This window comes from Leptinotarsa decemlineata, unplaced genomic scaffold (genome assembly GCF_025532065.1).
Source record: "Leptinotarsa decemlineata unplaced genomic scaffold, Ldec_3_MD MMD2_tig00000505_RagTag_RagTag, whole genome shotgun sequence".
NCBI lineage: Eukaryota > Metazoa > Arthropoda > Insecta > Coleoptera > Chrysomelidae > Leptinotarsa > Leptinotarsa decemlineata.
In genome coordinates, this window is record NW_027412549.1 from 12960056 (window position 1) to 12983880 (window position 23825).

At 35.6% G+C, this 23825-nt stretch overlaps 1 protein-coding gene and 1 long non-coding RNA gene across 2 annotated transcripts; both read right to left on the reverse strand.

The window, feature by feature from the left end:
• Positions 1 to 471: 471 nt before the first annotated feature.
• Gclc (glutamate--cysteine ligase) lies at positions 472 to 23279 on the reverse strand. The gene is made up of 8 exons (XM_074173990.1): positions 22628 to 23279; positions 16359 to 16531; positions 7495 to 7691; positions 5552 to 5920; positions 5297 to 5494; positions 2547 to 2741; positions 1434 to 1615; positions 472 to 1181 (listed from the first exon to the last, which is right to left on the reverse strand). Exons 1-8 carry the CDS (start codon positions 23071 to 23073, stop codon positions 1025 to 1027), a joined length of 1917 nt encoding a protein of 638 aa, XP_074030091.1. The 5' UTR covers positions 23074 to 23279; the 3' UTR covers positions 472 to 1024.
• Positions 3223 to 5290, reverse strand: LOC141481789 (uncharacterized). The gene is made up of 2 exons (XR_012465181.1): positions 4835 to 5290; positions 3223 to 4780 (listed from the first exon to the last, which is right to left on the reverse strand). It is a non-coding gene; the product is annotated as an uncharacterized lncRNA (long non-coding RNA).
• Positions 23280 to 23825: the final 546 nt, after the last annotated feature.

Here is a 23825-nt window from a genome sequence, read left to right on the forward strand (position 1 = left end):
CAAAACGTGTCAATTTCTTGCTCCGTCTTTGAGTGCTATGTCCGATAAAATTATCTGTATTTTGGTGTAGTCATAGAAGGTATCACATACTGAAATGGTATCCTGGGGTGTACTGTACATCCGCTTGTCTTTGATACTATCACGACGTTTAAGCAAGGCCGCACTTGCCATATTTAAGTTCTACTTTGTAGCTGAACTTGCAACTGTTGTTATTTTTCAGCTACCAAGCACATCGCGTTTCGTCTACAATTGCGGTATACCAGTACTCGTAGAATGCATTGTGAAAAAACTGGCAAACTGATGTCTGCAATTATAGACGAAATGTCAGACATAAAAATCTGCTGGCCCACAATACCTTTGACCGTGAAAGTTTTCACTAGACGGAACTTTTCCATTACTTAACAAGCCGCGTGATTTTGTGTCTTGACATTATTTGTAGGATACTGTAGGAAACAACAAGTTGATAAAATGTTACTTTGGTAAAATTTATTTTCATATAAAAACATGATTAAAAATAACATTTAAGGATAACTGTTTGTGTAATATTTAATTGCAAGAATAAAATCTATTTCAACAAATGCATCTTACAAACTAGGTGAAACTTCTAAATGCCCCGTTATTTTAAAATACTGACTAACGTTAAGTTACCCCTGACAATTATAACATTAACTTAAAAAAATATTGTCCAAAAGAACCTTTAAAACCAATATTGATAGGAAAATTCAAAGATATCTGACAAGATGTTGAGATTATGAACCATTTACGCCCAAAATATCTGGAAAACATTCATTCATAACTCAAACTAATTTAATTCATTTCAATTATTTTTAGGATGTAGAATGTCAGTTGATATTGCAATTTCAAATGCAAACTTCAATAATTTTTTCTTTGTCCTCCGTTTATTTTCATTCACCCTGTTTTTGTATTGTCAATTATATATTTTTCTAATTAAAAAGAATAAAACTGACTCGAAAACTTGAAATTGTCTACTCCAACTGCACAAGACAATTTAACTGATTGATTATTAACATCCTTCCTTCAAGGCCGAAGGTACAGTTTCTTTTGTTTTAGACATAGTGCTCTGTCCCAGAAGTAATGGGCAGTATTTTTCACCGCTCTGAATATCTTCTAGAGTCTTCAATAAGTCATAGTTGATTTTCTCCGATACTATAGAATCTTGCCTGAAAAAAAAAACATCAACTACATTTTTGGTTTCCTTTACTTCAACTTTTTTAACAGAAAACTGAGAGTCAGTAATAGAATAACCTACATATTTTTTAACAAATTTTCAATTACTGGAGATTTCAAAAAATAATGTGTGCTCTCCTTTATGTTGAAATATATCAATATAATATAAAAATACATGAAAGACTTGAGAAAGACTGAATAATGGAAAAATAAATTCTTGTTTCAGGTAATTCTCTTTTTCTCACTTATAATCTGGATGTTCCATCACAAACTTCCTTATCCAAGAAGCAGTGGTTAGTATTTCTCCCGATGCTCTTCGTTGTATAAACTTGAGGTACTGTTGAATTGTACAGTGTGTGTCTGCATCTACGTCCATGTTACTCAAGTAGCTGTTTATTAGAGGAATAAGCCCAGGGAATTCACCTTCCTGTAAAAGGATGATACAATATTTACTTTTATCTGACAAACGCAAAGTTTTAAGTAATGTTTAAATTATCCGATATTTCCGGTTTTATTAGCCTTTGCCTGCAGGTTTTTATACCTGACGTTTCGTCTGCTACTGCGGCAGACATCCAAAGCGATGCGGCAACGGTCGAGCTGCGATGCGCACTGAAAATGGTCTTGGTGCGTTTGTATTTATAACGGAACTAGGTGTCGAAAGGCCAACTGCTCTTGTACGTGACTGGTCCGACCGTTCTTCAATTATTGGGGGAATCTGTGTGTTATGAAGTCTGTTAAAAAAATCTGTTTTTCCATTAACCACCTAGGAACGACAACTCTCAAGAGACGAAACTTGTGCGAGCTAAGGACTAACGAGGGCTTACCTTTTAACGTGCGATTCCTAATACGAGTTGGACGATAGGAAGTGGAAATCGATCATCCAGCCTTGCGGTTCGATCACCAGTTTGCACATCGGTCAATTGACTGAGTTCAGCTGACCACCAAGTCAACCCACCAGGATACCGTCCTTCCAAGTGCCAGTATCCATGTCTTGTGTATGTTTAAACTCTATTCCCTACAATTGAGATTATTCTTATGTTTATGTATTTCTATGGCCTCTCTGACTAGCCTTCGATAGTATCCTCTGTTTATCAAGAACTTGAGTGCATTCGAAAGTAATGATGTCTGCCACAGTAGCAGACAAAACGTCAGTTAAAAAACCTGCAAACTACGGCTTATAAATCCGGATACATCGGACAATTTGTTGGACACCGGCCGTGAAAGCCTATAAACCATGATCAATATTTAGATTTGTTGTACAAAAGAAGAAAATAATGAAGTAAATGTCCATAATATAAGGGTGCCATCTTCCAACAGAATTCATGTGAATTTGGATTCACTCATACTTTTGTCCTCACCTTTCCATTGATAATTTCATTGACAGTCATCTGTACAAACATATCGCATTTCTGTGGTTCGCAATTTGTGCTGCCAGTCTTGCAGCATTCATTAGCTTCAGGAGGGCTGATTTGTGTTGTTATGTCTTTTCTGAACCAGAATTTTTGTTCCATAGAAGCACCTCTCATTTGAGCCTTTTGCATGTTTTCATCAACCTAATAAGACAACAAATGAGTAAGATCTTTGTATATCTACTAATCGTATGATGTTGACATATACATGTCGAAAGTTATATCATAAAAAGTTTTTCAATATTTGTAGCGCCATCTGTTTCTCAAGTGTTGAATGTCTCTTAATTATAAAAATAAATTTATGAGCTTGTATTTTGGATATTGTACAAATTTTGTATATAGACTATAGAGATATATAATTTTAACTTGAATAAAGTCAGTCATTGCTGAAACTTTAAAAGAGATGATATTATTTATAACAGTACAGATATGTAAAAATCGCAATAGAACTCAATTCAACCTATGTTAGATTTATCAGACACTGTTTTAAATTTTGTGGTTTAAGCTTGCATACTGCACATTAATGTGAGACTGCAAGTATTATATTGAGTCTTTTATGGAAACCGTGAAACGTTTAAGTGTTTTTTTCGATTTCTGGAGGTCGTCTGGTTAACAGAAAAACACATTTTGAACATACAATATCTTACGCCATTACTGGCAAATTGAATTGTTCTGATTTATTTTATTCATCATGATGTGTCATAAGTTTCATCTTGAATTTTATTACATATCTTGCAACTGGAGTAATATGTTCACCAAAAAACGCTTGAAACCTTTTAATACATTATTTATGAAATTATCTTTCTAACAAAGCTAAAAGCTCATTTATGAAATATTTAGAAATATGTGAAAAACTGAAAATGTTTTGAAAAACATATTTGAAATTCTTAGGATATACCTTGAATTATTATACAATAAAAAAAGCAATACCTCAATAACTCAATGAATAAAAAAATAAGTATAACACTCTCTAACACTTTATAGCAAAGTTTATCAAACGGTGCATGAAATCTTAGTGTTACTAGAATTTCATCATGTAGTTAATTGTAGTTTTGAGATTTATTTATTCATTTTATTTATTTATTCATACACTGTTCTATAGGTTACACTAAACTACAGAACAGGGATATAAGTCAAATTACAATAAGTTATAAGGTAAAAAAATACATGTAGAATCAGCTGAAGTAAAAAGACGTAATCTCAGAGATGGAACAGTAAATCATGTCGAGCTGACAACTTGCTGAGTTGCATTTGACACACATGTTAAGCAGAAACAAATACACCACATACAAATATTCTGAAACACACGTTTCAGAATATTTGTATGTGGTGTTGTATTGTATTTGTTGTATGTGTTAAATAAAAAAGATTATCCACTTTAGAGGTTGGTCTAGGTACATTGAATTAAGTTTTTTGCAGACTATGCGAGTCAATATTTAAATTATTAATTGGTTCAAAAAGAAAAATTGTGGAGTGACAATCACGACGGCAACTCAAGCTAATCATAGCATATATAGCTTACAATGCATCATGGGAAAATCCCATTGGTGGATAGATGTTATCTGACCTAAAGGAGAGAAGTTTTAGGAAATGACGTTGTACTGATTCAACTTTTCCTATATACAACTGATGAAATGGATTCCAGATTATCGAGGTTTATTCTAATTTTGATCTAACGAAAGCATAGTATAAGATTTTCAATGTAGATGAATCAGAGAAATCTCTGGAGATTCGCACAATGAATCCATATATCCTGTTTGCAGCAGACACAATGGCTTCAATGTGTGGCATGAAGGAAAGTTTTGTATCGAAAGGAACACCTAGATTGGTGAATGTGAGATGCCGTCGAAGTGGAATTTCGTTTATTAAATATTGACATGAAAATGGCCGATTTTTTAGTGTGTATGTCATTACATTACATTTACTTGCGTTTAATGGAAGATTGTTCCGAAAACATCATTGCTCAACAGGTTTCAGAGAGTTGAAGACAGTCCTCGATGCCATTGATCTCACAATATAATTTCAGGTCATCCGCGTATATCAAACAGTTGATGTTAATGCTCTCAACTGTGTCGTTCATGAAGGCGTTGAAGAGAAGTGGACCTAGGTAGCTTCCTTGTGGAACACCTGAGGTATCTGTATATTCCACAGACTTGAAGCCATTGAATATAACAAACTGAAGCCTGTCGGAGAAGTAAGATACAAAAAGTTGGATGAGGGTCAGAGAAAATCCGTACCTGTACAATTTCGATAGCAGTAATCTGTGATCAAGTCTGTTGAACGCCTTAGAGAAGTCCGTATATATGACATCAGTTTGGGATCTCCTATCGATGGTTTCAGAAATATATTGGGTAATATTGAAAACGTTAGTGATTGTCGAGCGTCGTTTCATAAAACCATGTTGAAGTGGTGTAATTTGATTGCTCAAGTGAGGATATAACCTGCTATAGATAAGGATTTCGAACACTATGGCAAAGTTGCATATTATTGATATGGGTCTATAACTATCGACATCAAATTTGTCCCGTAATTGACTGAACTTTAGATAATAACCATAGATCTGGGATGGTACTAGTTTTGATGCAAATATTTATTAATATTGTCAATGGACGATCCAAAACAGTAGTATCGCAAACGGTAAAAGAAGAATTGTTCAAAGTCAACTAAGTATAAAGAAACTAATATTACTAAAATCTTACCTTACTGATGGGTATCAAGAAATTGAGTTGATATGAAAGTATCACTCGTGTCAGGAGTACAACAAAACAAACAACAGCAGCGTTTTCAAAATCAGTAATTTGAACCTCACAAGGTCTGAACTCCACCCTCCAACCTATGGTTGAATTAGGGGGTGGTGGTTTGAATCTCATAGTTTGCCAGTTGGTCGACTGGATATTCTAAAGACAAAAGTGAAGTTACTGAAACAAATGATTAATTCTCAAATAACAACCAACCTCAAAGTGATCTGTATCTTCCTCGTCATTTTGATGGATCTTCTCTGAGAATAATGAAACTGTATCTCGGATGAATAAATGAGCAATATGTCCAGCTAATAAATGGTCGATACCATTATCCACTAGTTTCTTATAATCTTCTTCATTGTACAAGAGAGGTATATCGTTGTATTTTTCGCCTTGCGGTGAGAGGTAGGAGTCAATAGAGTCATAACGAGATTTTTTTATGACAAATTTATTTTCTTTCAACGGTTTGAGACCCCTTTCTTCTTCAGTTCGACAATCTACAGAGCCTGAAATTATGTTCCAGCGGCAATCAACATCTGTTAGAAATCCACGATGAATTGGGGAGGCAGCAGTGAATGCTAGCTGGAGGGAAATCATTACTAATCAGTTTAACATAAAGTGGCTGTCTTTTTTAAAAACAACACTAGATGTAGATTTTAACATCCACTTACTGAAAGTAGTTGTCACTAATAGTTATTCAACGATATACATTCTCACATGTTTCTACACAAAATCTTCAAAATGTCACAATTTTTTAGAATTTCTGGGCCTTTTTGAAAAAAAATCATCCTCATGTTTATTCTTACTCAAGAATTTCCTATACGAGCGAAGTAGAGTGTATAAATAAATGATAGTGTAAAAAAAGGAAATAGGATAACTCTGATTCTTACTTGAAGTTTTGTACAAATGCCTTTTTGCCTTAAACACAGTGGTACTTATGCAATACAGTATTTGTGAACCATTATTTCTCCAACGAATCTTTTTACATTACTAAGCTTCAATATTATTTGATATCCAATAATTTCAAAATAAAGCACACTCAAAAAGGAATGACAGGAGTACATATGTGAAGCCACTTTAGATTTATGCTTTAATGTATTCAAAAGTACATATTTGGCCACACGCTGAATTTACCACTCATAGAGCCTTCTGACGTATGTTTCTGTCTCATATGATTATTTGAATTTCTATCGCGCATTTAACATTCTACAATTGCCATATTTAAAAATTACTTTGAACGTCATGTGTCATTATGTCAGTCTTATAATTGCTTCTTAAGCCGAGTTATCATGATCACATGCACCATGTTGCGGCGAGTGTTATTCAAGTACGAATACATATTTGTATTGTTGCCGCCGACGCATATGTCGATGGAACAAAAACCATTCAGGAAGTTTTCAATACAAATATGTGTCCTACAACATAGGTACAACGCTCATCGCGGGATTGTGTCTCCCGATCATGAAAGGAAAGGTTATACAAGGAAATGCTAATAAAACCAACAAAAATATTCAACAATATTGACAATATTTTATTGACAAAATAATGTTGAAGTTGTTCATTCAAACAAGTTATTTTTTATATAATTCGTAAATTCATTATAATATATTGGAAAAAAACATTCTACTTTTTCATTCATACAAAACATACATTTTTGAATTTAGGATAATAATACTGAAGGAAAGTCATTTTTGTGAAGGAAAATCAGTTTTTATCGATATTCTTTGGGTGTTTTTACCTTTCACAATCTGAAAATTGTAATGGAGAACTTTACACACGAGCAGAAAAGGCAAACTTTTTAGTTCACCCCGATAAGTTACTGTGTGAATTCAAAGTATTTCTCACAAATGAAAATGTTCTGTTTTTCAGTGATTTGATGTATTCAATGATTTTACCGTTAAAAAAAAGAGCTAAAAAATTATACAATACTTATCTCAACATTTCGGAGACTGAAAATCTGCCTCTGTCATCAAAATTTAAGATTATTTAGTTTTCTTCTCAACTTCTTGAGACAGATGTGTACAAATGTCTCCATAAAAATTTTAATATTTTTCATTTTATGGAATGTGAAAACACCCAAAGGGAATGAAAAATGTTTTTTCAGAAACATAGTGGTTACTTTCAAATAGAACAAGTTATTTCAAAAATAGACTCACCATAACTGGACACAAAGGTGTGAGTTGATCATATAAGGTTCTAGCTTCTTGAATGTTGCAAGCCTGAAAAGTGAGTTGTAAACAACAACAACCCATTCCAAAACCCATAGCATCCAAGTAAACATGATCAGGTAAAGCCGCTTTACTATGCTTGAAGGAATCATCTACCGGAATTTTGGTGTTTTTATCCCTAAATACTGATAAATAGAAACAAAATTGAACCCACTTCTAGAAATATAAAATCAAAGGTAATGATAACATAAAATTTATAACATAGTATACACATGGATCAGTTGTCACAACTTTTTACTATTGACACATTTGCATTCATACATAATATTATCAATATGGATATACAATAATTTTAAGGAGTTTTAATTTCATTGTACCCCTATTGAGGTGGCGGAAACCCTTATATCTAAAGGGGGGGTCAAAAGTATCACATTGGGAAACCTCGGTGTCAGAAGAGAAATGTTTTTCATAGTTTTATTTGACTGGACAAAAGACAAATCTTACATATTTGTGAATGAGTCAATGTCTAACAGATTTCATGAAAAGAAATGGATGTTTCAATAATTAGACTGAGCATGACCTCTTTGTTTTCACATTTACAGTTGAAAAAACAAATGGAACAATTTGGCATTTGATTATATAATATCATATGTTTTTATATTACTTTCGTTTATTACTAATTTGATCCCAAATTTTCCTGATTAATTTTTTGTAATTTTTTTTCTAATATTTCTCTAATTTCAGTTATTGGATTAGGTTTTTTATTTCGTGGCTTTTATTCTTGTTTCATAGTTTCTTCTCAATTTGCATTCTAGTGAAGTCCTGCGGATATACTTGAATTAAAGTATCAATGACATGTCTATCAGTTACCCAAGTATTGCGTTTCAAATGCTCTTGTCATATTTATGATTCCTTTGTGAATGACTCGTTTTCTCAAATTGTGAAAACTTTTGTAGTTATTTCACTTTTCAAAGGAGGTATCAAAATCATCCAATGACCTATGGACCTATATCACTTGTTAAATACTAAAATTTGTGATGCACTGTTTGGAACCTTTGATGTAGTGATGAATATTACTGGAGTACTAGGAGAATGGATACTGAAGATGCTCTATAGTAGAGCAATAAGTATCAATGTAGAATACATCACAGTTAGAGGACTGGTCATGAGGGGATGTCCACAGGGAGGAGTCCTTCTCTGGAACATAGTTCTGGATACCCTGATTAATCATCTATACAGTAATGGATTCTACACAATTGCATATCCAGATGACATAGTTATCTTTCATACTGGCAAATTTGTGAACACACTGTGCGATAGAGCGCAGGATGGGCTCAAATTGATAAAAACATGGTGTAAGAAACACTCACTGTCGATCAATCCCAAGAAGACTGAGATGGTCCTTTTCACCAGGAAAAGAAGTTTATCGGGCTTAAAACCTCCTGAAATCTTCAAAAGCAAACTCAACTTCTCTGAAGAGGTGAAATACCTTGGTACTATCCTCTACAGGAAGCTAACATGGAACTCTCACCTACAGAGTAGAGCAAAAAGAGCATATGCGGCTTATGAGCAATGTCGGAGGACAGTGGGACGCGCATGGGGTCTTTCACCCTGTGTGGTCACCTGGATCTACACTGCAATAATAAGACCTATGTTAACGTACGGAGCCATTGCATGGGGACCGAAAATTCTGCAAGCAACGGCCATCCAAAAATTATATCAAATACAGCGACTGGCTTGTTTAAACATCACAGGAACCATGAGAACAACACCAACCGCCACCAACCAGGAAAGGAATTTCTGGCAAAAACATAACAATCTGCCCTGACAGCAGACAAGCCCTATTAGGCTTGAACAGACAACGTGTTACCTCATTGCTAGTACTAGAGTGTCACCAAGATTTAGCCAAAGCCTCGGTAGATAATAACATTATCCCGAGGTGGGTTAAAGAGCACGACAGGAGTAAAGGTAATCGCATTGCCAACTCTTTAGCCAAGGAAGCGGCTGGACTAATAATTTTAGTGGCACCTACGGCCTGATGACTTCGACAATTGCGGAACTAGGCAAATGTTACACCTATGCTCAATCCCTAAAGAGATGAGATAGAATCAAAGAATGCAATCTTGCCAGGATCACCCTGGGAAGCTGGCGCCGAAGAAATATCTGGCGCTGACCAGGAAAAATCTACGTTTAACAGTAGGATTTCTGACTGGCCACTGCCAACTAAGGAAACACCTCCATAATATGGGGCTAGTGGGCAAACCTCTATGCAGGATGTGTGAATAGGAAAATGAGACTGTCAGGCATGTCCTATGCGAGTGCCTGGAGTTATCGTCAATAAGAGAGTGTATGTTCGGCGAGTCTTGGCCTACACCTGCCGATATAAAGAAGATGTATCCAAGTGACCTGTCCACCTTTCTGGAAAGGACAGAATGGACGATGATCTAGGAGGGCTACTCCTCGGGAGGATGTACAATGGGTCACATCCGGCCTAAGTACTGTGGGCTTACACTCACCCTCCCTACTCTACAGATACAGATTACTGGAGTTTAATCCCAACACCAAACCGTTATTTTCAACACCTCGACACGTGTTTCAATCACTAAGTGATCAATAACAGAAACACCAACGATAAAATTTTCAATTTTCTCTATAAGGTTCACTTCAAAGTGATATAAATTCAGGTCATTTATGATGCACTGTTTGGAACCTTTGGTGTAATAATGAATATTACTGGAGTTTTTTCCCAACACCAAATTGTTATTTTTAACACCTCGACACATGTTTCGATCACCAAGTGATCATCTTCAAAGAGGAAGATTAAAAACTGTTTTAATCTTCCTCTTCCTCATCTTCAAAGAGGAAGATTAAAAACTGTTTTAATCTTCCTCTTTGAAGATGATCACTTGGTGATCGAAACACATGTCGAGGTGTTAAAATTAACGATTTGGTGTTGGGAAAAAACTCCAGTAATATAAATTCTGGTGCTCCAGAAAGTGATTTCCCCAAGGCCTTTGAGCTAATTGATCATGGAATCTTACTGAAATATCATGGATTTGAGTGCATAAGTATTAGATGCTTTGAATAGTACTTATTGCAGAGAATGCAGTTTGTGAGACTTTCAACAGACTCCAGTGTGGAAGATACATAAAAGTGGGAGTTCCTCAAGATTCCATTCCCGTACCTATATTAGTTTTATTGTATATTAACGATATCATGCATCTGGATATAACATTACATTATTTGCAGATGACACCACGATGATGTGATAGGAAAAAATCCATAAAATTGTCTCCAGATGCCACTAAGAATTTAAGAAAAGTCATCTCCTCACTATCAACTGCGATCTTCCAGCTTAGTGTGAATCTGTTTAAAATCTATTTTTCCGTTAATCAGCTGTCGCCCCCATACGAACGACAACTCTCAGGAGTTGAGAAACTTGTGCGAGCTAAGGACTAACGAGGTCTTACCTTTAAACGTGTGATTCCTAACATCTTCGAAGTAAAAATGTCCTCTTAATTCTTAGGACTTCACATTGATAAAAAGGAGCATATAATCATTCAGAATACAAAAACTCGCATCGAACTGTTTTGTCATCAAGTCAGCTTCAAGAGATCTAGATACAACATTTGCGAGATCTTTTTACTTTGCCTTTGTAGATACACATATCAGACATTGTATCGTCAACTGGGGAGTATGCGGCAAAAATATGCTGCAAACTGTTTTTGTTTTACAAAAACAAACTATCTAGTATGTGTGTAGGTTAATGTTCTGAGATCCCTGCAAACCACTATTCATTAAACAACGATTTCCCTTGAAACAGTTTTTTTAAGGACAAAACATAAGCACAACAAGACAATCCTTAAGGCGCTCTTAGAGCGGTGCCTGAGCGAAAGTAGTGATTACATTGGTTTGAATCGTTGGAGATTAAATCCACTTGAAAAAACGTTTTCAAAAAGTGTATTCCACATAAACGCCGTTCTCTAAATGAAAGAGTTCTTAAACAGTGAAGTTTGATGTGTACTGAGTTTAACCGCAAAACGATGAGCAGCCATAGTCCGTCGCGTATTTCTGATATGTACCGCTCTTGGTGGAATCAAATGTGCCAAGTCACTTGAACAATTCACGTGAAAGCATCTACATAAAAGAGACAAATCCCAACCTTTTTTCGATGATCCAGACTATCAAGGTTGCAAGTGATGTTCGCGTCTCCAATCAGGCGGATGCTCCTTTTCTGGATGGATGGAATAATACTACAAAGACGGCCTGATCTATACTGAGCTATATGAAACATCAAAAGTTGCTGGGGTGTGTACAGTTTTCTGGTTCGGAACAGAAGCAGCCTTTGAAATTCCAACGACATGATTGTGCTGAGACATATTGGTGTCCACTTTAACCCCCAACAAACTTATCAAAGCAGAAAACAGAATTGTCTGACCTGACATTATTATATCCGGTTCAGAGCCATTTAACTTTTTGGAGAAAACCGATGCCTGGGTTTTTGTGGTATTTAATTGAACCTGGTTACTTTCACCCCAATTCGAAAGTAGTTCTAGATCCTCATTAAGATATTCAGCTTCCTGCTGTCGGTGAAGATGTGCATCTGCAGCCAATGTCCTGGAATCCAAATGGAATGAAGAGGCAAGTGTGATGTCGTCATAAAAGCAATATATTGGATTCTTGTTTTTCTTTCTCAATAAGTCGTTGATATACAATAAAAAGATAGTTGGAGACAATATGGATCCCTAGGGAACACCAGCGTTTATGATGAAAGTATTCGAGAGATATCCATCGACGGCCACTTGCAGGGGACGTTCTTTCAGGAAGCTGAAGAGCCATACACAAAAATGATCAGACAGCCATATCATCGAAGTTTGGCCAGCAAACCCTCATGTTAAGTTTGATACATATAAATATATCTGTTCTTGATCATTCTAAATAGTGACAGTATAATTCAAGTCAAACTAACTTAATCAGACTTCCTCTGCCCATGACAACGATGATAAAAGATTCGTTGAAATACAATGTAATAAAAATGTACAATAAAATTATTATGAGCCTGAAAAGTTATCCCTTGTTTATTTTCAGGAAGAAACAAAGCAATATTCTGATTGATAAGGCTTATTATGATTTGAATTCATATTACAATAATTCATTAAAAAAATATTTCTATACTATCTATACACGTGTATAGTGTGTACAGATAATATTTGTTATATGGATTAATTTTATATTGTTTTTACCATAGCTCAAAAACATTTGTCAACAGGAACTTGTTTGTTTAGGACAATAAATGTATTTCTTCTTTCTCCGTATTTTTTTTTCTGCAACAGCGTAATTTCTTTTCCATATCTACAGAATTAGAGTGTTTCATACCATATCTGAACCATAGACAACGTTCAGTTATCAAAGAATATTAATTTTCACTGCCGGAAATAACATTGACTTAAGTTATTTTCTGGGTTTGTTGGCCATGGTCTGCAAGTTTTTATGCCGGACGTTTTGTCTAGTATTGTCATAGACATTATCAACAGTGATGAGGAAATGGATAAAGTGCTAGGGTTGTTCTCATAGCAGATACTACATCATTGGAAAGTATCCTTGGGTTTATTCCATTGGTGGTGAGTATGGCTCCATTCCTGTTGGTTAAATTAAATGATCTGATTTGTATGCAACTTAGAACAGGTAGCCAGATTTTGCTTATGCCACTTCTCTCTTCCTTTCGATTGAAATTGTCTATTTATGAATTTCTATTACCTCTCTTTATATTTTTTGGATAGTAATTCTGAGTTTCTCTGCCAAGTGTTCGAGTTTCATCGAACCAAATCACTTGAGAGCATGTTCAGCTAGAGCTAATTTGTCGGTATAACTGAGGTGACAATTTCTCACTTATGTGTCGTATCGTTGCTCAAATTCGAGTTCGTTATACCCATTCCCTTCCAAGACATTTTTGAGGGATTAAAATTTCGGGGTCAGAGAGGCATTGGGCTCACTAAACTAATTTAATTACTTTTTATCCCTTTTAGTTTTTATAGAGGACCGAAATTTTGTTTTTCAGAAATATTCCATTTTTTTCCTAATCTTTATTTTCAGAAAGAAAATATATTCTCTAATGTTCGTGTAAATTGTTTAATTATTTCTTCGTCTGGAATAACCTGTTTCAATATGACAAATGCTGTTCTACAGAAATTTGTAAACAACATCTGGAATAATTCAATTTTTCATTTTGAATACCCGTTACTTGGTGAAAATCAATTACTCTATTCATGATAATAGTTACAAATCATTTACAGATGTTCAAATGAAATGTAATCATTTGGGTTCTAGGGAATCTAATACACTTTCAATTTTTGAATACCATTGGTCTTTTTTCAAACATACAAACACCTGTGGGCTTCACAAACTTTCAGATATAATTCTATTGGTGAATTTTCGATGAAAAATTTGAAAATGTCATGAGTGATATTTATTAAAATGCTGCTTTAATAGGAAAAAATGCTTCAATAGATAAGGAGTTCTCTTAACACTTCAAAAAGAACAAATATTTTATTTACATTGCCTTATCATATTCATTGTTTCAGTTAAAAATATTGATTATCTTACATGTGACTGAAGTTTATCTGATGTTTCAAGGTGAAATTTAATTAATTGAAGGATTTATTTGGAGAATTATAAATCAACAATGAAATGGTTTGAATCCTACCTTGCAGGACGTAGGCAATTTGTGAAAACCAATAGTTGCTCAAGTACAAAGAATGTGAAAGCAGGACTACCCCAAGGATCGATCTTAGGACCCATACTTTTTTTACTATATGTAAATGACCTGGCTATTGTACGTATTTCTGGTAGTTTCACCTTTTTGCAGATGATACCACACTTTTGTGGCAAGATGTAAATCAACAGAATTTGTATGAAAGCATCTGACTAAGTCAGATGTGTGTCTCAGAAATGTCAGGTGTGTGTCTCAGGAATGATCAAACAAAACCTTTTCTAAGAGGTTAACAAGTATCAGAACAAATCGGATAGATCTTGCATCAAAATAATCAAGCTAAAAAATGCTTGCTGTTCCGATCTTATTCTACTATTTTGAAATGAGCCGCAGTGAATTGACATGAAGATGAAGACACCATCAACGATAAAGGAGGGTTCCAATGGCACTAATGTTGCAAATCCAAGCTTCAACATTGAGTTTAAAATCAACCACCAACTTTGTCTTTCTCTCTATAGCTTTCATTGCAAACAAGAGAAGACTAAATGATACCAGAGACAAAATCGATGTTACCATGCAACAACATTACATCATCAAATTGTATTGATCTCTGATGGGTCCTGTTATCAAATGTATTCTTTACAATATCAACAAAATCCTGGTGTTATTGTAACATTGTACTTAGAACGATAATGCTGAATTTATCTGGACTGGTTGATCAAAGAAGAGTTGGCACTTTTTTTATTGGTAGTACTTAAGTATTGAGGAAAAGTAATATTATGTGTGGGAAATCAGTGTTTTCATTAACCTCGTTGGGTATTTTCCTCAATGTAAAAAAACTGTAATGGAGAACTTTATATAGGTGGTGAGAAAATTTTCTGGTACACTCTGATGAGTTATTGCATAAATTCAATATATATTTAATGAAAAAATGATCTTTTTATCTTGTTGTGTTAGATAGTTATGACTATAAAAAAATATTTTATTTACACTTATTCTAAGGCTCGGAGATTAAAATCTGCCCCTGTCTTCAGAATTGTGAATCACATTTCGCCGATTTCTCTCACGAATTCATTTTATTTTCAAATTTCATTGACAGATATCGAAGTATATTGGGAGTATTTTACAATTTTTATTTTTTTCATATCAATAAAGGTGAAGATACTCAAAATTTTCAGTGATGTTATTGAGAATAACTAATTAATATTTTACTAATTAATTATTTTAGATGTCTTACATTCTCTCGATTTTTCTTAGACTGTGAAAATTTCAATAGCCCAAAAGTCTGAAAAAAAAACAAAACAAAAAAAAACATGTCATCTTAATGTATTGAAAAAATAAATTTCTGTATCCCCGATCCATCTCATGATTTATGTTCAAAACAATTTGTAAAAATCTTCCACAATTATTTAAAGTGATAAGGAGTTTATTCAGCCCTAACCAGAGTGAAATTATTAGGTCTCAGTGAGCACCACAGCCGATAATATTGAGACGAAAAAGTAGCCCAGTGCCTTGTTTATTGCAGTTTTTTAATCAGATCAAACAACTGAAAATACAACTTTTTCGTCTCTTATGTTTCCCCTACAATTAACTTCGTTTTCGATAAAAAAAAATTGAAGCCATTCTATTGCATATCATGAACATGGAACATAAATTAATTTTACATCCCGCGGTTTGTCTCAAACATGGAACTAACTTTTATTACTCCTTTTATTTTGGGATACTAATCAAATTTGGCATAGTCAGTTCAGGGACGTTTTGGAAGGCAACTGAGTAAAGCCACTAGTTTCAATAAATTTAGTATATAAAAAAAACATTCATATGATTCACAGAATAAATTATTGCCAAGTCCTGTATCTCAGAAACGGACTATATGTTCGTAGAAACTTTTTCTTACAATGACCTATTGAATCACTATGAAATAAGTCAGTTCTCGGTTTCTATGAACATTTTAAAAACATTGAAGGTCATGTGAGAAATAGATAATTATTTTTATATTACATGACGTGTTAGGAATCACACGTTGAAAGGTAAGACCCCGCTAGTCCTTAGCTCGCACAAGTTTCGACTTCTGAGGGTTGTCATTCGATTAACGGAAAAACGCATCACTAAATAAATGCTACTATCATTATCATTAACTTACTGGGTAAATTTATGGCGACCTTCTCTCCTCGTCGTTCTCTAATATTTCGTGACAAGTTTTTGAACCTTGGATGACCAGGAAAGATTACTTCGTCAGGGAAAAATAGCGATCTAGTAGCACCTTCATTTGGCGTTGGTTTTGCAGGTGGATCAGAGAAATCCTCACAGCCCAATCTGAGAAAGACAATTTTAAATGTTCCTAGGGACACCTGATATGAATATAATTGTTTCCAATATGATTAATTTTCCCCAGTTTCAGCTCGCATATATAAACAAAAAACTTCAACTATTCTGGGATTCAAGTAGCCAATATTATTAATACCTTGAAAACCAAAGGCAGCTTTTCATACAAGAAAACTTCCTTTTGATAAGTTCACACAACAAAGTATCCAAGGCTGATATCTAATAAGAAAAATAATTTTTCTGGAAGTGTTACTTTTTGAATAATTTTTGCAGTGTCACTAATATCTTGTTATTCAAAAGAATGATAATAAAGTTCAATCAAAAAATTGTGTCTATAAATACAAAAAATTAATAATTTACAACACAGAATTGAATGATGTCATCTCAAATCATAAATAAATCTCTGATAACTATTGTAAAGATAATCATTATCACAATAATGTTCCAGCTTTTGAACACCTTTTCAACTTATGTCTTGAATTTCTTTTTGAGAATTAATTTTTTAATTGTTGTAGTAGTTTATTGTAAAATTTTATTGTTGCATAATGTGAACTTTCTTCTGTGATTGATAAATCTATGATGTGGATAGATAAAATAATTCCTTCAGGTGTTGTAGCTGAAGGAACAGATCGACTCATGGTTGGTCTAGACTTCTAGACTAGAGGAATTCTTCAAGAAATATTTGATAAACCGTCCTGAACCCAAGGCAAGAGGGCGGCCCAAATGCTATAATTGCGGTAGAGAGGGACATTTGTGGTGGGATTGTCGATCACGTTCGGCATACGAGGAGAGAAGACTGGCGTTCTGAATCACCCGAACTAGAGCGCCGGGGTTCAGAAAACTAAATATAGGCAATGTTAGGGGGGTACATTGGCTGCTGCATTCCAAGTTCCTAGGTATTCAATTTCCACGATAAGACGCAACAGTAAAAACTTAGTTGTCGACGGATTTCTGAATAATCACCATTGCCTTTTCACCGTCGATACTGGAGCAACGAGGTCAGTAATGAGAGCCGACATTTCCAACAGAAGCAGTTTGAAGAAGTTATCAGTGGTACTCGTTCTGGAAACAGCCACTGCAGATAGATTGACGGTCTATGGAGAATCTGATGTGAGACTAGGGACTAGATATCATATCCCTCAACGGATTTGTGGTAGACATAAAAAAACTGATGTATGAGCCATCCAACAGCTCTGAAGCAGGAATTTTCGTGGAAAGTAAATGGTAACAATCAGACCATTCCAGTAAGAATAATCAACCCCAAGAATAACAGGGTGACTCTCAAAAAAGGCCGAGTAATAGGCACCTGCGAACCGATCGTGAACATTGCAAGAATCGAGAAAGAAGTTTCTCTACAGCGTGCTCAACAACTCGCCTAGGAACTCATCGACTCTTTTAAGAAGATGTGGAGCCATCAATCTGAAGAAGAACTTTGCAAGGCTACCCGATTCGTAGAAGAAAACGATATGTTCAGGCAAAATCATTGGTCGAACGGATTTAGTTCAACATTGCATCGATACTGGCGATGCCAAACCCATACCACCGAGACGACGTCCCTTCGAATAGCAGGACGAAGTTTTATCCATCATCAAGGACATGTTGGAGGATGGAGTAATCGAGGAATCAAATAGCCCCTGGTCGTCACCTGTTGTGTTGGCGACTGAGAAAGATGAATCGACGACATTCTGCGTAGACTACAGGAGGCTTAATAATATATACTCGGAAATTGGCAGGTGGCCGTTTGTCCCGATGATAAAGAAAAGAGTGCCTTTTCCACCGGCAATTGATTATAATAGTTTAAGTTTATGATGTTCGGATTATGCAATACACCTGCAACATTTGAACGCTAGATGGAGTTGTTGCTGAGAGGACTTACCTGGAAAATATGCTTAGTCTAGCTTGATGACATGATAGTCACCGGAAAAAATTTTGACGAGTATCTGTCAAACTTGAGAAGTGTTTTCATGAAGTTGCAGAATGCTCATTTGCAGATCAATCTTAAGAAGTGATGCCTCTTCCAGGAAAAGGTTAATTTCTTGAAAAACGTTGTGTCCTCAAAAGGAGTTGAAACAGATCCAGAGAAAATCAAGGAAGTACAAGAATGGCCTTCGTTTGGTTCCCAGATTGCTAGCAAACATTTGCTGCCCAGAAGAGACATTTGACCAGCGCACCGGTCCTGACATACCCAAAGGAAAAGGGCTTGTTTATACCCGACACAGATGCATCTCAACATGGAATAGGAGCCGTACTTTCTCAGGTACAAGAAGAAGAAGAATTTGTCGAAGAAGTCCCTGGGAACATCCGACAGAAACTACTGCGCCACGAGAAAAAAGCCCCTTGCGGTACTCAAAGCGGTGGATCACTACTTCTCCTTTTTATATGGCCGTGAGTTCTTGATAATGTCAGACTACTCAGCACTTCGGTGGCTCTTCAACTTCAAAACCTCAGAAGGACAAATAGCCAGATGGATCGAAAAATTATAAACTTACGATTTTGAAATTCGACACCGGAAAGGAAAGATTCACGGAAACGCAGATAGCCTCTCAAGAACACCGTGACTGATATTTGGATGCAAATTTTGTCAACACCAGGAGGACAAGGATACCCAGTTTCCAGGAGAAAAATTTTTCATCAAACGTGAGAAGGTAGCGACTCCTTTATGGACAGCTCGATAGGGAAATAAGCTCCCCTTCCTACCGCTGTTTCGGGTTCCCTCTGACCTGGATGGTAGTAACCTGTAAAACCTGTAAGGGTCCCTTGTCCAGGGATACGGACGGATGAGGGGGAATCACCTGATCATGGTGTGGTACGATTATTAACAGCATCCTAGGGTGACACTACCTTAATGACGAGGTAAGATATCATCGTAGCGCAGGAGGATCCAGTTTCGAAAATTGTATAAGAATGGATTGACAAAGGAATAAGAATGGATTGACGAAGAAATAAGAATGGATTGACGAAGAAATGAGAATGGATTGACAATAAAATGAGGCCGGATTGGTAATCAATCAAGTACGGTCAGCAGGAAAAGGGTTACTGGCTCCAATGGGACTCCATTTGTATTTGCAATGACCTACTCACTCGAAAATGGGAAAGCCCGGATGGAAGAACCCACAAATTCCAGATAATCCTTCCAAAGACGTGTACTGCGAATATACTCGAACAGCTCCACGATGGTCACAAGGGAGGGCATTTCGAAGTAAATAGAATCCTAGCGAGAGTGCGTGAGAGGTACATAGGGTCAATTGCCGCCAAGACATGGAAAAGTGGTGCAAGCGCTGTGTCCTGTGCTCTTTGAGAAAGGGTCCGAAGACAAAGCAAAGAGAAAGGCTAAATCAGTACCTCAGTGGGTGCCCTTTCGGGAGAATCGCAGTTAACGTTCTGGGACCACTTCCTATGATCACATTCAGTAACAACCACTTTATAGTTGTGATGGGTTATTCCAAATGGCCAGAAGTAGTAGCCTTACCCAACCAAGAGGCTAAAACGATGGCAGAACGTAATTGCCAGACACGGAGTGTCCCAGGAGTTACACCCGGATCAAGGCCGCAACTTCGAATCAGAGTTGTGAAAGGAAATGATGATTTTCTTTGGAATAAAGAAGACAAGAACAACTGCTTTTCACCCACAGTCCGATGGAATGGTCGAGGGGCATAATAGCACCTCTCGATGTCTGTATCCGAAGAGATTTGGATAATTGGCTCCTCTCTTTCTGTTGGCATACAGGAGCTCCCCACATGATGCGACAGGTTACACACCATCTATGTTGACTGGTCGCGAACTGAAGCGTCTGATAGATGTAATGTGTGGCAGTCCACCCAATGAATCTCAAAAGACACCTCTTTCAGAGTATGTGAAAAATTTGATGGAGACACTGAAAATTGTACCCAAATTTGCCAGGTTCAAATTACAGCTTTCTAGCGACAGGATGAAGATAAGATTTGACAAAAAGTCGACGCCCGTGAGCTTCAAAGAGGGCGAAGCAGCGTGGCTTTACCAATCCCAACGTCGGCAAGGTTTGTGTCCCAAACTGGAGAGACCATGGCAAGGACCTTACTTGGTAACCAAAGATCTGGTATACAGAATCCAATTGTCATCCAGAAGCAAGTCTAAAATTGCCCACATAGAGACACTGAGTCTTTACATGGGTCGTGATGTTCTCTCTTGGAATGTTGTTCAGGACTTACAACCTCAGAGTAGGTGGCAGTGTTGTAAATCATCCTCTCAAAAAATATCGCCGGCTGCCGCTGGTCGTCGTAAATCAATTGTGAAGTGGCCAAGATCGCGTTCAACTCGACGTGCGCTTCGCGATTGTTCTAGTTAGATGCCGCGTCGCTTCGATAGACTTCTGGCAAAATCCCTATTGGATTTGAGAAAATTCGATTACCATATATAAACGTTACCCACACCCCGATCGAGAAGTCAAGTGAAGTGCGGTTCGGAGTGAATTCAAATAAGGCGATAGACATTTGAATATTAGTTTGAATAGTTTGAATGTTTGGTCGTATTGGCAGTGAAATAAAGTTGAGTTTGATTATTGTACAGTGTAATCAATTATTGTAGAATTCACTGGGAAAAATGTAACAATACATATATAGCGCGTTACTGAAATGTTTACCAAACAAGAAAATCATTATAGATCCATTATTACAAAAACAAAAAATTATAACTCTAGAATTATTTACTTCAAATGAAAAATACAGGAATTAAATTTTATCTCAATGTAATAAATGATAACTGGATCATAGCAGTATCAAAATCTCAGGTAAATAAATTATTTTCACAAGGAAATGTTCCACAATGTACTGTGTTGATAACTGGCAAACACATCATTTTTTCAAGACTGCTTTATGTTTGGATTTTCCTTTCCCAACTTTCAGAATTCAGATTATTAAACATGTTGAACTTGTGATGCAGTGTTTAGAACCTTTGGAGTAGTAATGAATATTACTGGACTTTTATTCCAACACCAAACCATTATTTTTAACACTTCGACACGTGTTACAATCACCAAGTGATCATCTTCAAGAGAAAGAGTAAACTTAATCTTCCTCTTGAAGATGATCACTTGGAATTTGAAACACGTGTCAAGGTGTTAGAAATAACGGTTTGGTGTTGGGATAAAACTCCAGTAATATGGAATGATTTATTGATACTACCCAAGACAATTTCCTTGCCCAAGTGGTTCCCAAACACATTTCAAAAAAGATCTTTGAGTTTATTAATTTTACTGGGCTTTTGAACTTACTCTATCTAAAAATAACTTATTCTAGATCGACATATATTCTATGCAAGTGCAATATAGTTCAAACTGAAAAGTTCACCTAGAAAAGTTACTGCTTAATATAATATTTTGAAGAAAAAGTTCTATTAGTCGGTAAGTTACTTGTCAAATTTATAAATTTGCCCTTCAAATAAGATGAAATTTATTTATAATCATTATTTCTTGTTATTTAATTTCGTCTCTCAAAAAGGTTGGTGTTTCGGAAAGGTTTTAGTTTTTGTTTTTAACACCAAATTTTATACTTCAAAAATCTTTGAACATTTTTTGAATAATTAATATTTATACATTCTGGAAATTCCTTAATCTCTTTCAGGTTGTATTTAGTAAATTGATGGAGATGGAGAAAATTATTACTGAAGGTTAGTAAATATCAAGATCAATAGAAATACTATTGTGTAATCACTTGGACCCCTCACTATGTAAAATATTTTGATGGAAACACTCGATCTATGGCACTGTTGGTTCTTCACAAAATAAAGAGATCCAACATTCTTTGGCATTCTATTCACAGAGGCTCTAAGCGCACACTAATGTTTATATTTGCAAACAATTTTTGCCAGATCTATCAACATCTACACAATGTTGTGTCAATCTCATTTCTCAGATCGAGAGTCTTTGACAAAAGCGTATTGGTTTAAATAGGATTTCTGTGCTTCTCTGTAAATACCCTATCATGAATCATTTTTATTCATGAAAACAACTAGTAAAGTGTGGACATGAGCCAAGAATTTGTAAAGTATTAATTGAAAAAATGTATTTTCATTTCACTAGTATATAGCTAGGCAGAACCCAAATAAACTAACCTTGGAAAACTTGTAATAGACATTACTCTTTCATCAGGCTTCAACAACTCACTAACTTCCTCTCTTCTATGCCTCATATTTGCTTCAACTATATTGAAATGTGCTAGTAGCCCACCGTAGGGCTTCCCTGGCGTTCCTTCAATCATATAAGCTGCATATTCTGGTCTCCAGAGTGACTTGACCCCGTCGGGATCAGCTAGTTCTTTTTCATTTAGTTTCAAAAGCAGTTCATGACCTCGTAAACTCACTTTTGCCTGTTTCTTATCATCGAAAAATTTAACTATAATATATTCAACTTCATCACCCCATTTCAGTACATCGCCTTCTCTATCCCTGAGTCTTTTGAATAAATTTATGAACTGTATAATACCATGTTCTCTAACATGTTGTGCAAGTTTCTTGGTTTCTTCCCAGGAAAGTGGACTTCCCTCAGTTAAAAGACCCATTGTAGTTTAAACGATTCGAAATGTATATGAACTTCACTATACAAAGTTCAATGAATAACTATAACATATACAGTGGATTGTATAATACTAAAATTACACAACTTGACGTAGGTAATTCAGATAAGGTACTTCCCATCAATTCAGTTGGTTATCAGTATGTATACAAATATAAGATATTTCCAACTTTCACACAGGTTAGGTCATAGAATTATCGGAATTGTCAAAGTCAAATGTCAACATGTCATTAATTTAGGCTGCGTTTTTTTAGGGAACGGAACAAGTTATTAGGCTCAGAGAAAATGTACGTGAAAAACTTACTACAGTCCATTCTAATGTATTTTCAAAATGTTTTTCCCCCTAACCACAATGAAGTTTGTACAAAAATTTATTTCCTGCATTATGAAATGTTCCTGAGATAAGTAATTTTTTCTCTCCTTGAGTTTTGAAATGAACTGCGGTGTTGTATTTTACACTTAAAAAAAGCATCTAATGGCGAACTGGCGTCATATTAGCTATGTAATAGGTTTTTCTAAGAGATGTTTTAGCAAAATGAAGTAGGAACCAATCTCTTTATTACGACAGGCTGGTTCGAAAGTGGCTAGATGCCAATTATCCAAACCGGTGGATGGGCTTTCCATGAGAATGACCCAATATGATATAAAGCCCTCAGATTTTTTCGTTGTGATTTATAGAATCTGAGGTATACTATACCCAACCGCGATGTATTCCAGAGGTCATGGCTAGAATAAAAG

Coding starts and splice junctions, on each gene's coding strand:
- Gclc (XM_074173990.1), bottom strand. CDS start 23,073: ATGGGTCTTTTAACTGAGGGAAGTCCACTTTCCTGGGAAGAAACCAAG. Junction 16,532..22,627: donor TCTATTACAAGTTTTCCAAG/GTTAGTTTATTT, acceptor TGTCTTTCTCAG/ATTGGGCTGTGAGGATTTCT. Junction 1,182..1,433: donor ATGGAACATCCAGATTATAA/GTGAGAAAAAGA, acceptor TTTTTTTTTCAG/GCAAGATTCTATAGTATCGG.